General features: G+C 37.0%; 3 protein-coding genes across 4 annotated transcripts; all 3 read left to right on the forward strand.

The window, feature by feature from the left end:
* The first annotated feature begins 116 nt into the window (after positions 1–116).
* On the forward strand, positions 117–2,404 carry LOC132177770 (acyl carrier protein 1, chloroplastic-like). Its single transcript, XM_059590218.1, has 4 exons — positions 117–348; positions 1,345–1,443; positions 1,780–1,902; positions 2,002–2,404. The coding sequence occupies exons 1-4, from the start codon at positions 280–282 to the stop codon at positions 2,125–2,127; spliced, it is 417 nt and encodes a 138-aa protein (XP_059446201.1). The 5' UTR covers positions 117–279; the 3' UTR covers positions 2,128–2,404.
* A 1,790-nt stretch (positions 2,405–4,194) lies between these two features.
* On the forward strand, positions 4,195–11,091 carry LOC132177547 (RNA polymerase II C-terminal domain phosphatase-like 3). Of its 2 annotated transcripts, none has more exons than XM_059589914.1 (12): positions 4,195–5,206; positions 5,340–5,472; positions 5,608–5,663; positions 5,760–5,817; positions 5,928–7,361; positions 7,833–8,453; positions 8,565–8,711; positions 8,805–9,073; positions 9,169–9,280; positions 9,361–9,618; positions 9,867–9,913; positions 10,052–11,091. In XM_059589914.1, exons 1-12 carry the CDS (start codon positions 4,488–4,490, stop codon positions 10,113–10,115), a joined length of 3,918 nt encoding a protein of 1,305 aa, XP_059445897.1. In that variant the 5' UTR covers positions 4,195–4,487; the 3' UTR covers positions 10,116–11,091. The 2 variants fall into 2 exon arrangements, with proteins under 2 accessions (XP_059445897.1, XP_059445898.1); XM_059589915.1 differs by having other exon boundaries at positions 7,842–8,453.
* A 1,735-nt stretch (positions 11,092–12,826) lies between these two features.
* Positions 12,827–14,469, forward strand: LOC132178495 (protein NETWORKED 3C-like). The gene is made up of 2 exons (XM_059590923.1): positions 12,827–12,926; positions 13,844–14,469. The coding sequence occupies exons 1-2, from the start codon at positions 12,827–12,829 to the stop codon at positions 14,467–14,469; spliced, it is 726 nt and encodes a 241-aa protein (XP_059446906.1).
* Positions 14,470–15,118: the final 649 nt, after the last annotated feature.

Genomic DNA, 15,118 nt, shown 5'->3' on the forward strand with positions numbered 1-15,118 from the left:
AGGAAACGTTATTTCCACGCTGTAAATTCATTAAGGAAACCAGCCAAGTGGATGTGGTGTGCTCTGAAAGGCTAGACGCTTGTCCCACAGCGAGAACAAAATCCCTCAAAACCCAATCCAATCCAATCCAAATGGCACAGACCAGAATCTTGTAAGTATTGTGTACGCCACTTGCCAACATTGCTCACAACGCACAAGCCGCCCTTCTCTCTCTCTCTCTCTCTCTCTATCTTCCCTCTCGTCCCCGTAACCTCACGTTTCCTCAGCTAGAGAGCTTCAATGGCCACTGTGTCCACCACTTCTGCTTCCTTCGGAGTTTCCCTGAAGCCCTGCTTCAAGAATAATCAGGCAAGTTAGTTTTACACGTTCAATTTAAATAAACTCGTTATGTGTAAATCTCAGATCTGGTTCGCTTCTTGGTGCTACTGGTGTTTACTTGGTTTAGATTTTGTTTAGGTATTACTGATTATTGGTTGGTTTGTTCCCTAATTTGCCCAAAACTTCTTTCTGTTATAGGTTGAAATGAAGAAGCTAAATCTGGTTTACTTTAACATGTTTCTTTTTCTCCCTCTATTTGGGGATTGATTTACAGTTGCTGAAAAACCTGGAAAAGTTGTTAGTGGGAACAAATTTAGTTGTTAATTTATTACCAAAGGTTTTTGAGTTCTGACTTCTGACAACTGCTGAATGAGACAACCATCGGCTCGTGACAGGCACATTTGTTTGAAATAGGAGGCTGGAAATAGAGTGTGGTAGTATATTACTAGTGCCATAGCGCCATAGTTGCGGCCATCTTAATGTTTCTCTACAATTCTTATTCTTCTGATTCAAAAGGGTGTACAATGAGCATACATTTGACACATTTTTATGGGATTGTATAACTTATATATAGTGTTGGGTAATCCGTTTTTTATGATATATCCATTCCCTTTTGACACATTTTTAGGGTTTACGACTAAATATCCTGCGTCTATAGAGTTCATTTCTCATTTCAAATAAATATTTCAATTGTTGAGACGGAGTTTGAGTGTGAGAGTATTTAATTATTAATTAAATAATTAAATTTATCAGTTTTTATAAATCTTTTAGATAATCGGTGGTTTAAGTTTAACCCCTCCGTGTCTTCTATATTTTCTAGTGGTATTGTTCTTAAAGTACATGAATTAATGGAAAATTAACTTAGAGGTGAGGAGATAAAATCAGAACCGTTTAATTAAGAATAACACTCTAGAAAACCCTAATCAAGTTCTTCAAATCACATATGCAGTTGTAATGAATAAATACTTGGATGTAAATTATGCGAGTAATAAGTAAATCCGGATGCCTAAGATGCTGCTTGTGCAGGTCACTGGAGGGGCTTCAACTCTGAAGATGGTTACAGCAGGCTGGACAAAGAATGTCTTCCCTTCTCTAAGGACCTCCCGCTTCATTGTTTGCTGCGCGGTACTTCATTTCCCCCTTTTACATGCATATGCCTTCTTGTCATTTGATAAGTGAGTTCTTTTGGTATCTAAGTGTTAAATTACCACTTATACTAAAAGATTAAATTATTATAACACTTTTCCTCACGTGCGAGTTCAAACCCTCCTTTAATAAGTGAAGTTCAACACAAGAAATATTTAATTAAAATAGGCGGTAAATAACGGAGACAAAGTTCGAATTCAGAATTTTAATTCTGATACTATGTTAAATTATCACTTATTTCAAAAACTTAAATTAATAAAAAATAATTTTTAATCAAACAATTTATTTTTATTTTTTAATTTATGAATGTGGCAGGCAAAGCCGGAGACAGTGCAAAAGGTTTGTGAGATAGTAAAGAAACAACTGGCATTGTCTGATGAGATCGAGCTCACCCCAGAGTCCAAGTTTGCTGCCCTTGGTGCTGATTCTCTTGATACGGTATACCTCAATTCAGTACTTGGGTTTTGCTTGACCTTGAATTATTATGTTTCATTTCAATCAGAATGATTATGATGATTAACAATACTGCAAATGCAGGTGGAAATAGTAATGGGTTTGGAGGAAGAATTTGGGATCAGTGTTGAGGAGGAAAGCTCTCAGAATATAACAACAGTCCAAGAAGCAGCTGATTTGATAGAGAAGCTTGTCCACAAGAAAGCCTGAAGCTTAGAGAAAGAACTAGTTGGTTGGGATGAAACAGTTTTGTTACTATTGAGGCAATATCATGTTAAGAAATTTGGTCTTTTTTTGCTTTCCTCTGAATGTTTCTGATGTTTTTATTTGAATGGTGGTCTTCTCCTAGCATTCTAAGAATTAGAACTGGGTATTTTTTTGATTTTGACTACATTAATTCCGATGAATTTAGCTACTGTTTCAGATGTAAACCCATTTGGTATTGATTTAGCTACTTTCCAATATGAACCGGATCTGTTTGGTTTTACGATTTCAAAACGTTCTATTGAATTTAAAACACAATTTTAAAAAATATAATTAAACTTTTGGTATAATTGCAAAATTGTGCTATTTTAAAAATGTATGTCTTTGACTGTGATTTGAAAACCTATATATATATTTCTCTCTCTCTTAGTAGTTTGGATCCTCTCCATTTTAATTAAAGTTGAGATAATTTCTGTTACTGTTTTGTTACATTTATTACGTCAATTAATATATACACAATTTTTCCCACTCACCTAAAATTTTTCCGCCTAAGATTGGAGTCTCGTGTCTGTGTTACCGGTCCAATGGTTGTGTTAATGTTGGTGGCGAGAACGACTGTGATACTCGCGGCAGTAACGGTGATGGAAGTTGTTGTAGTCGCATTTGAGAAATGGTGACGGAATGCAACACCACAACAGTAAAAAGTCAACTGTTTAATGGTATATTTTATAAATAAATATTATAATGCAATAAAAAAATTATTTTTCGTCCATAAAAATTTTTGATAACAAAAAGTTATAGGTTCTATCTGTAGTTGTTGTGGCCTCCCACCCACTAATGAGCCTATGACCTCTTGTCATTTAAAACTTTTATAAATCATTTTTTTTTTTTTATTACACTATAACACATCTCTATTTATATGTTCATTTTGTTTATTCAGTATAATAAAAAGCGCAAAACAAGAAATTTAAATTTTCATTTCAGCATTTCCTTTTTGTTTAAAGTCTTTCATTGTCATATGGGACAAAAGAGTACACATCACTGCTATTGTTTTCCACACTGGCAACTGCTTTTGCTTTTTCTACCCCCGCGACACGTCGTATTATTCTAAAACAGTGAAATCTTACCAACAAATTCAAAATTAGGTATTGGTAGACGTGACAAACTCTTTTACAATTTTTGTTTATACGTGTAATTGGAATCGGTAAGAGTACTATTCATATCAGCTTAATATATATATATAGAAAAAAAATATATATATATATTCTGATTACCCATTGTTTTAAAGTAGCTATATCAAACTCTTTGTTTAACTATTAATTTTTATTATAATATTTAAATATTTTTTCAAATTTTTTTATAAAAATTTATAAAGATTATTAAGTGAATAGTGCTCATCCCAACTAGTCAAAATTATATATATATAATTTAGCATCCAACTAGCCAAAATAATATTTAGCTAACAGAATGAAAATGCCCTTGGTTATTAAAAAAATTAACATTCTCTAATTTCATACTATACATATGAATAAATTGTAAAAAAGTTATAGATATAATTTGACATTAAATTGTGATGGGTAATTCAAAATACTCAATTTTCATTTTATTCACATACAATTGAGTTGAAATGACCATACTCATATATTTTTATATTTATTTTAAAATAAAAATTAATCAAATAATTTATAAACACCGTTACATTAACCCAATTAGAACGAAATTTATGTAGCATTAGCATCCCAAGTAGGAATTCATTCTAAGAAGGTGGCCGTAGAAACAAACTTTCTAATTATGTTCAAACTTCAAATACGTGTCTCTTTTGAAAAACAAACCGAACCCGAGCCTATGCAGGCTCATGCCCATTACCATAAAGCCTCGCGACCGTACTCATTCATATAAATTACGATTTAGCAGCGGGAGCATGACTGCATGAGGCATTACGGTCACCTTTTATCTTCCGGATTGCTGACGTGTACGGTCCAGATTCAAAGTCTGCCGTGTCTTAGATTTACCTCGTCCTTATAAACATACTAACCTCACGTCCACGCCTCCCCTCTCATCAGCATCATCATCATTATCATAATCTCCTTTCTCTGACCTCTCTCTTCTTCTATTCTTCATTTTTCTCGATCCGAAGAGAATAATCTAAAAATTCATGTCTCTGACTTCTCAAAATTAGATCTGACATCTAATTCTCTCAGAAATTTTCTCTTAAACGCGATCATAATTTCAATCTAATTCGGATCTTTTTGAAATGGAACAAAAAACCCTAATTTAATTTTTTTTTTTGTAATTTGTAAGATCCGTGAAGAGAGATCGGATCTCTGAAGTATTGGTGTTGAATTTTGAATAAGATTTTGTAATATATGGTCGTTGCTGGATCGAATTGTTGCGAGTGGAATAATTGTGCGGGAATTGAAGAAACCCTAAGTGAGATGGGAAAGGATGGGACTAAGGTTGAAGATGTGGAAGAAGGTGAAATTTCTGATACGGCTTCGGTGGAGGAGATCAGTGAGGAGGATTTTAAGAAGCAGGAGAGTACGACGATGACAACGACGACGACTACGACGACGACGACGACACCGACAACGAATAAGGTGTCGTCGAAACCGAAGGCCGCCGGAACTAGGCTCTGGACGATGCAGGATCTGTACAAGTACCAGGTCTCGCGCGGCTATGCTTCGAGCTTGTATAACCTGGCGTGGGCACAGGCCGTGCAGAACAAGCCTCTGAATGAGTATTTCGTGGTGGAGGAGGAGGTTGGGCCCGAGGAGAAGTCAAAGCGATCGTCGGCTTCGCCGAATGCGAATCCAAAGGTGGTTGATGAAGTTGTGAATCTTGTGATTGATGATGATAGTGTGGAAGAGATGGATGTGGAGAAGGAGGAAGGGGAGTTGGAGGAAGGTGAGATTGATTTGGACTCGGAGCCGGTCGAAAAGGTGGCCCAAGCCGAGGAAGTTATAGAAGAACCGGTTTTGAGTAATGGGGGAGTGAGTGTTGAGAGCCCAGAGATTGATTCGAAGGAGGAGAGAGTGAATTCGATTCGGGAAGCTTTAAAGAGTGTGACTGTGATAGAAGCAGAGAAGTAAGTGAAATTTTTTGATTGGTCCTGGATTTAGAGTGCGATGGTGAATTGCCCAATTGAAAACACTTAAGAGGGTTTTGGAAATTGGTTTCTTCTTTGGCATTGATTTTTTACTTTGATTTATTTGTTGTAGATCGTTTGGGGAAGTTTGTTCCCGAGTGCGCAACACTTTCGAGAGGTTGCGGGAAGTGTTCTTGGAATTTAGTGTTCCCACAAAGGACGCTCTTGTTCAATTGTCGTTCACTGCAATTCAAGCAGTCAATTCTGTAAGGCACCCTGGTTTTTTTGAACTTGCTACATTTTTAAGATTTGCTTTGAATTGGGAATTTTTAAGTATTCTTTATCATTTTAAAGATACTGGTTTTTAAACATTGTCAAGGTTCAATTGTGTTCGATTGCAGGTGTTCTGCTCCATGAACAATAATCAAAAGGAACAGAATAGAGACTACTTCTTGAGGTTTTTATTGTTCCTTGATGTTTATTCTTTTATTGCTGTGAAAATTCAGGTGCTGTCAGTTGTTTAGCTATCTTCTTTGTTGCGTTTTTTTAACAGGTTAATTTCTGATGTCAACTGTGATCCCCCTCTGTTCTCCTCTGAGCAGATGAAAGAGGTGAGGTTCTATGTAACTTAGTTTAGTATGGTTTTCTGTCCCTCACCTTGTTTTTAGGTTAGGAAAATTGTTGATGTTATGGAAACTAAAGTTGGTGTCTATTTTCACAGATAGAGGTCATGAAGAAGCCCTCTTTGGATTCTGTTGATCTTTTGTTGAGTGCTAGAGATGGTGATAAAGAGAAAGAAATACCAGCCATTGATGGAGTGAATACTAAGAATTCTGACTCTTCAGCCAAAAACACTGGCCATGAATTGACTTCTAATAACTTATCTTCAGATTCTTTGGCTGTTGGATCTTTGGTTCATAATAACCTAAATATGTTATCTGAAGTCTCAAAACCGGCAGTATCTAGCTTTAAGGGTAGAGGAATACTGCTCCCGCTGTTAGACCTTCACAAGGATCATGATGCAGACAGTCTCCCCTCACCCACACGGGAAGCACCATCACGTTTTCCTGTACACAAAGTAATGGCTGTTGGAGATGGGATAGCTAAATCGGTGTTGCCCATAGCTAAAGTTCCAGTTGACACTGAAGATTCGAAATTGCATATATATGAAACTGATGCCCTCAAAGCTGTTTCTACCTATCAACAAAAGTTTGGTCGGAATTCTTTCTTTACAAGTGACAGACTTCCTAGCCCAACCCCTTCAGGAGAATGTGATGATGGGGATGGTGACACTACTAGCGAGGTGTCTAGTTCTTCTACTATTGGTAATTTAAGAAATGTAAATCAACCCATTATGAGGCGACCAAATGCGCCCTCCATGGACATTTCTAGCATGCAAGGACCCGTTACCGTTAAAAGTGTTGCAGCTATAACTTCTGGGTCTAATACACTTGTGAAAGCTTCAGCAAAGAGTAGAGACCCTAGGCTTCGGTTAGCCAGCCCTGATGTGAATGTTTTAGATCTTAACCAGCGCCCCTTCTCTATCATGCATAATGCACCTAAAGTAGAACCCATTGGAACAGTAAGTTCAAGAAAGCAAAAAACTGTTGAGGAGCCTATTTTGGAAGGTCCTGCACTAAAAAGGCAAAGGAATGGGTTGGAATATTCTGGAGTCATTAGGGATGTGAAAACCGTGTCTGGAAGCGGTGGCTGGTTGGAGGACACTGGTATAGTTGGACCTCAGTTAATGAAGAGGAACCAGTTGATGGAGAATGCAGAAATCGATCCAATAAAAATGGCTAATGTTGTAAATTTTCCTGGTAGTAGTAGTGCTAATGCCAGTGCGACAATTAGTGGAACTGAGCAGGTGCCAGTGACAGGTACTAGTACCGCAGCCTCGTTGCCTGCTTTATTGAAAGATATTGCCGTGAATCCAACTATGCTGATAAATATACTTAAGTTGAGACAACAACAGAGTCTCGCAGCAGAATCCCAGCAAATATCTGCTGATCCTACAAAAAGTACAGCGCTACCACCAAACTCAAACTCAATACTGGGAGCAGTACCCTTGGTAAATGTTGCTCCATCAATGGCCTCAGGAATTTTCCCGAAACCAGCAGTAACACTTCAGATTCCTTCACAAATAGCTCCCATGGTGAGCAGTTTATTTATCTATTTTCTACTTCTAAACGCAGGAAGTATATATGTGCTAAGCATGTGCCTTGTTAAGTCAGTTTGTTCTTTGTGGTGGTTGAATGGCTTATCTTTTTGTTTGAATGCAACTTCAATATTCCTCTTCTGTTTTCCTTGTTGTAAGTTACATTGCAATATGGTTGCTTACCTTTAGGAGGGATTTTAATTTTACTTTTGTTAGTCTCTTTTTTTCTTCCTAAAGCTGGTTTTCTTTAATGTTTTAATTGGTTGCCTGATCAATATAATGGCAAATATGGTTGACTTTATGAAAAATTTCAGTAAGATTTACATCCCATTCACATATCCAGAAAACTAAGGTATAGTCTTATTGAGTCATCCCCCTTTGATTAATAAGTAAAATTAGACCATAATAATTTATAATTACTACAATGCATGCTTCTTCTGAGCATGACTTTATGCTTGCTTAATGCAGCGCATGCAGGAGGACTTGGGAAAAATTCGCATGAAACCTCGTGATCCTCGCCGTATCCTCCATGGCAATGCACTTCATAAGGGTCCAAGCTTGGGAAATGAGCAGCTCAAAAATATATTACCCCCTACATCAAGCACCCAGGGAAGTAAGGATAATCTGAGTGCGCAAAAGCAAGAGGGTCAGGCAGATACAAAATCAGTGCCTTCTCAATCAGTTGTAGTACCTGACATTGCTCGGCAGTTCACAAAGAATTTGAAAAATATTGCTAATATTATGTCCGTTTCTCAAGCATCTTCAACTCTACCAATAATTTCTCAGAATATATCCTCTGAAGCAGTTCAGGTTAAGTCAGACAAAATGGATAAGAAAGCTGCAGGCTCAAATTCTGAGGACCAGCAATCCGGGACGAGTTCAGCACCTGAAGTAGGTGCAGTAATTGCCTGTCGTTCACAAAACGCTTGGGGGGATGTTGAGCATTTATTTGAAGGATATGATGACCAGCAAAAAGCTGCTATACAGAGAGAGAGGGCAAGGAGGATAGAAGAACAGAAGAAAATGTTTGCGACACACAAGCTCTGCCTTGTCTTGGATCTAGATCACACGCTTCTTAATTCAGCTAAGGTAACAGCTTATTTATGTTTTTTGCCCCTACTTTTCCTGGTAGCCAATCCTTGGAGAATGGTGCTTATTTTGTAAAATTTCTTATAATTCGACCCACCTTTTTTTTTTCAGTTTGTGGAAGTAGATCCAGTTCATGATGAGATATTGAGAAAGAAAGAGGAACAGGATCGTGAAAAACCGCAGAGACACCTCTTCCGATTTCCTCATATGGGAATGTGGACCAAACTAAGACCTGGTATTTGGAATTTTTTGGAGAAGGTAAGTTTGATTTATTAATCTTTTAGGCTTAAATAATCAGTTGTGCTTGAGTTCAATTTGAAGCACTCAATGAATTTACTGTTTTCATTTTAGGCTAGTAAGCTGTTTGAGATGCATCTATACACCATGGGGAACAAGCTGTATGCTACGGAGATGGCAAAAGTGCTTGATCCGAAAGGGGTTCTGTTTGCAGGACGAGTTATCTCTAGGGGTGATGATGGGGATCTCTTTGATGGTGATGAGAGGGTTCCAAAAAACAAGGATCTGGAAGGGGTTCTGGGTATGGAATCAGGGGTGGTAATTGTAGATGATTCTGTGAGGGTTTGGCCACATAACAAACTGAACTTGATAGTTGTAGAAAGGTAAGTTACCTGTATTGAAGATAGAATGTGTGATTTCTGAAGTGATTTAATGCTTGGGACCTTTATCACTATACTAATGCATTGACTAATTGCAGGTATACATACTTTCCCTGTAGCAGACGCCAATTTGGGCTTCTAGGTCCTTCTCTGCTTGAGATTGACCATGATGAGAGACCAGAAGATGGAACTCTTGCATCCTCTTTGGCGGTGAGGCTATAGTTTAACTTGCTATAGAATTTGCAAATAATTAACCACTCTTGATTATCATTGTTAACTGTCTCATGTAGGTTATTGAGAGACTACATCAAAACTTTTTCTCCCATGATTCCTTAGATGAAGTTGATGTTAGAAATATTCTAGCTGCGGAACAGCAGAAGATTTTGGCTGGCTGTCGTATTGTGTTTAGCAGGGTGTTTCCAGTTGGCGAAGCCAATCCTCACCTACATCCATTGTGGCAGACAGCGGAACAGTTTGGTGCCGCATGCACCAATCAAATAGATGAACAGGTTACACATGTAGTTGCCAATTCTCTTGGGACTGATAAGGTAATTGTTGCTAATTTCTCTGCTATCTAGACCTCTTGTTGAGACCTGTCATCACTTAATTTGTTTAAACATAGAAAACCTTGGGGAGATGCATGGACCTTCGAGTCCTTCCCATCTGCGTGAAATTCATACACTTGGTAACTTGCTTTGCCAAAAAAAATATATATATATTGGTAAAAGCTTTGTTATTTATTTTTCCCCCCGGGATGTGTTTAAAGCTGAGGCATGGTGTCTATTGCAATGAACAGGTGAATTGGGCTCTTTCTACAGGACGATTTGTTGTATATCCAGGCTGGTAAGAAAACTTTCTCCAAGTCGGAAAAATGTTTATTTTGTTCTTTTTTAAGTTCGGCTGTTTTTTTTTTTTAATTGACATCCCTTCTACTCCCCCGTTCCCTTTTCCCTTTTCCCTTTGCCTTTGGTGGAAAAACAGGGTGGAAGCATCAGCTTTGCTTTATCGGAGGGCAAATGAGCGAGATTTTGCCATTAAACCATAAACAATCTTCTCCCTAACCCCCAATGGTAAACTTAAACCTGATAAATATAAAATCAAGAAATCGCATTGAAGTTGCGGATGGATCATGAGGTCATGCTGGGTAGAATCAGGCTAGACCTGAGAATGCTTGGCATAGTATTATTCACGTTATCCATCCATTATAGCTGGCGGCTGCAATTCCCCTTCTAGTGCCCGCCGATTTGCTGAGGTGTTCAGTCAAAGAGTACCTAAGATTATATCAGACTGCTAGAGTCAACTTAATTCATTATTTGGTGGGTTAGATATTTAGGGGAAGATAGCATAGAGTCGTGTGGTAGTTGACCAAGATGAATGGGGTTGGCTGTGACTAAAATTTCCCCGTTGCGGCAAGATTTTGGACAGAATTTCCCTTGAGGCCTTGACAAGTGCTATGAGTCAATGCATCAGCCCCATGGGAACATGAATAGTTATTGTAGAGGTTGGGAGATCCAAAATGTAAATGAAAGATGAGATAAAAACAGTATGAAAGAGTAACCGACCCACTGGAGTTGCGTTAAAATACTACTATAGTGGAGCAAAAGTCACATAGATGTTGAAGCACGGAGAGAGACTGAATGGGAAAAGACTAAAAGACTTTGCTTTAGCCTCCTTGTATACAGAAATCCCTGTTTCCCTTACCTGGGTTTTATCTCAAATTTTTGGCAAGGTTTTGCGCAAATGATCCTGAAAAGCCCGGGCGGATGAATTTGCAGTATTTGTCTAAGTGAGCTGCTTGGTTTCCCTATTTCCGGGTTACATGGTCCAGGTGAATTTTGGCATGCCACAGAATCAATTTGGCCTGCCTTAAACATTACGCAAGGCGATATAGGATTTTTTATTATTATTATTTTTTTAAATTCATTTGATCCGCACCGCTTTCTTTTTATTTGTAATCTAATGGTTTAGGCTTTTCACTTAAGACAAAGAAAATGTGAATTTGGGGAAAGTGGTAAATTGATTTCTACTAGCATATTTTGAAAACTATACACTGAAATGATCTTTGATATCTCGAAAACAAGGAGAGAATTCAACCATAAAAGTAAAAAAGAAAAAGAAAACAAGAACAGAGAAAAAGGATGTTTTATCACGTGAAAGAAAATGAAAACTGAAATTACTTTCGTAGCTATGCCAACATGGCCAAGAATGTCTTCGTAAAGTGATTTTCCCAGTGGAATTTTGCGGCCTAGGACTTGTACGTGCTGGCATTGATTGATTGAATATTTAGTACAAAACTGAAACTGTCAAGAGGACCCCCAGAAATAGAAAATGCTCCACCCGTTTGCTGGTATGATCCATATTTTTAGGGCCACTGCATTGCCGACAGTTGATGCTGTCTTTCTAGTCACAATCGCAGAATTAAATTAACAACTGCACGATGTTGGCGGTCATACGTGCTTATCCCTCGGCCTATCATAGTATAGTTGTCCCAAAATGGTTGCGGTCACTTTCAAATCTTACAACCATAGAAGGGAATACGCGGATCGTCATAAAGGGAAGGAATACATAATGTTGGCGGTTATTGAATACGCCTTTCAAAAGACTTGATTATTACTCACCAAAATGGAAGGTGATCCATAAATCTGGACCCTGGTGACCAGGTGGAGGAAATTTCATTTCAGATTTGTGGTTGTTAAAGTTCAAAGGCAAGTGCTGATGCTAACAATATCGTGTTGGGATCCGTTGGAGGGGAAATACTTATAAATTAAATATAAACTCCTTTCCTAACAAACAAACAAACAAACAAAAAATTAGAAACTCCTTCCTCCCCTCCCTCGTTTCCCCTGTTGTTGTCCAGGGAATACAAAGATCGTTAATAAGACTGAAAGTAAATAATTATGGAAATTAAACAGCTAGATGATAGGTAAAAAGTATTGGCCTTAATGGTTCCTTTTTAGGGTCAAACAATTTTAACCCTTTTTTGCTTCTTTCTAATTTGTACTTAAAGTGACGTTTAGCTTTTTGAACAACGTGCAAATTATATAAGAAACAAACAAGTCAAGTAGAATAATAATTTTTTAATATCAGCATTTTTTTTACGGACACAAGAATAACTTTTAAAATTATTTAACAAATGTCTATCTATTCTCTTTTTAGGGTAACGGGCACAAAAAGAGGCCTTAAAAGGGTTATTAAATGTCTCCTATATATATATATATATATTTTTTTTTTAAAGAATTATTGTATAATACTGACGTGTTAATTAGTCTTAATTGACCTTTAAATAAGTCATTGTTTTAAAAAAAAAAATCTAAAAATTGGTTGGAATTACTATATCAACCAACATTATAACATAGTTGTGAGATAAAAATGTAGTTTCTAATATTACTAAAAAAAAAAAAAAAAGTCATTTGGTCTTGTATTTGTATTGTATCTCACATGGAGTACTTTTATGTGGAAGAAAAGTTTCCTAACTTATAAGATCCCGAAAAATATTTTTGTTTTGATATGTATAAGGAAACAAAATCACGTATATATCAATTATTTTTTAGCACATATGTCAACTGATCGTAAAATTATTGTAATTAAATTATGATGGGTGTTTCAAATTTGAAATCCTTAAAATCAGGAGGTGGCTAACAAACTAGTGTCCCTTAACGTCTAGAATTTCAAATACTACATACTGTCTTTTCAGTCGTTCACCTTCTTTTTGGTTTAGTTTATATCACTTTCCACAGAGACAAGCCCAAGAAAAAGATGGTTTCAGAGGTAAAAGAAGGCCGTTCTCCATCGTCATGGTGGTGTGATAGCCATAGTCGTTCTCATCAATCTGAATGGCTTCAAACTACCATATCAGGTCTCTGTCTTTGTCTCTGTCTCTTTTTCCGGGATTTGAGTTGATAGCCATAGTAGGTTTTTTGTTATGGCATGGTCATCATGTTACATTGCAACACCTATGTACGCATTATTTGACATGATTGAGAAACTCTTGTTTTCGCATTTAATTAAGAGTATTCACAGTGGTAGTTTTATGTATTTGAAAATTGTATGTAAAATGGTTAATCAAAACCATTGCAAAGAAAGTTACCTCCGGTTTTATAATTTGGAGACCTTTTCACAAAATGGTATTTATTGAGTATCATTGTCGGCTCGTATCACTCCACAAAGTCCAAATTCAAACAGAATATTTAAATGGAGTATAAAATAATTTTATGAGTAGAATGTAACGTGTTTTTAAAAAGTGGGTAGTAAAAAAAATATTGAGTTTTCTAGATAAAATTTGGCCAATGGGACGGGAAATTAAGAGGCAAATAATTTAGTTCAAGGTTAAGATTGATCCACTAATGCCTCATTGATGTATGAAGCAATTCTTGGGAAATTGTACATTCAAATTCCTCTATTTCAAGCAAGATATTGGACCATCGGTGGTGGTGGCAATTCAGTTGTTTTAAGGAAATCTCCTTGAAGTCCAGGCACATGAGCAAGAGCGTAGGTTCGAATCTTCACCTAATTAATATTAGTCGCCTTAAGAATTCACCGATATCCTGATAATGCTTAGGTAGAATAGCCAATTAGTCCTCTATTAAAAAAAAAAAAAAAAAAGCAAGATATTGGAAACTTATGATATGCCTTTTGTTTGTTTGTTTTTTTCTCCTTTAATTCTTTAATTTATTTATTTATGTATTTCTATATTCTGAAGTCTTGCATGTGTCTATATCTTAAACGAAGAACTCAAGAGTACTAATTTCAAAGCCTGCGATCCCATTAATGCAGATTTGGATAAGAAGACCAAACTCATGCTAAGTATTATAGAAGATGATGGAGTTTCATTTGCGAAGAGAGCCGAGATGTTCTACAATAGTAGACCTGAGCTCATAAAAATGGTGGAAGACTTGCATAAGTCCTACCGTTTGCTAGCTCAAAACTACGACCACCTCAAATCTTCATCCATTCCCAGACCTTTTTTATCTCCACCGGGTTCCTTTAGACGAGTGCAACACCTACGAAACTCCGGAGATATGGAATTGGAGGCATCCATTTCCCACCCTCAGCCCGTTGCAGAAGATCCTGGTTTTGAAGCTGAAACCTCCAACTTTGACTTGAGGAAGAACTCCAGTGAGAAGAAGATTATAAATGGCGTTGAGCATAGTAACTTTGGAATGCCTGATTTAGAAAGGAAGAAAATGTGGGACGAATTGCAGTTGGAGGTGACGAAGCTGATGGAGGAGAATCTGCGGCAGCAGGCTGAGTTGATAAGGAGAAATGATGAGAAGAGAGAAGCCATTAAGGAACTGTTTTCCCAGATCAAGAAGCTAATGGATGAGAATAGAGCTTTAAGGACTTGTCTAGCGACCCATAGGCTCTCATGCACCATAACAAATCTCAAGCATCAAGACTGAAGGGGCGGCTATTTCCAGGAAAATTCGCTACGTGACTTTTGCTTTGATTTGACTTTTCTTATTCATCAATCATAATATGACAATATTGAATCTTTTGGTGGGGTTTTCACTTTTAATTCCCTTGTTTCCTTAATGCTGTTTTTTTTTTTTTAATTCAAACTTTAAAAAATTTGGATAAAAAATGAGAGAGAATTTAGACAGAAAATTCTAAGAATGCTCTTCCTAATAAAAAACAAGGATCAAATAATCGTTCTTCCGACACGCACACACGTTGATAGCACTACCGAAACTCCCAACGTGAGCACGTCTGCAGCTGAATGCGATGAAAATTTTGGAAGAATTTGTCAACATTATCCGCCGCAAAATATCTCCGCCAACCACTAGTCGAAGTGCCCACGGCATTTATGTTCCATACTTGGGGCCATATCCTTAATGGACCCCATTTTCACTATACAAACACTTTTTTTATCTCGACAAAATTAATGACTAAACTGAAATTATTCTATTTTCATATTAATATCTCAACAATTAATTAACTAGATCATCAAATAGTCAAGAATACTCCTTTTAATTAGAGCAGTGGTTACACTCAATGAATCTTCTCAATTACCTTTTCTTTTTATTGGAACAGATTGATCAATTGATATTG

Source organism: Corylus avellana, chromosome ca4 (assembly GCF_901000735.1).
Source record: "Corylus avellana chromosome ca4, CavTom2PMs-1.0".
NCBI classification, from domain to species: domain Eukaryota; kingdom Viridiplantae; phylum Streptophyta; class Magnoliopsida; order Fagales; family Betulaceae; genus Corylus; species Corylus avellana.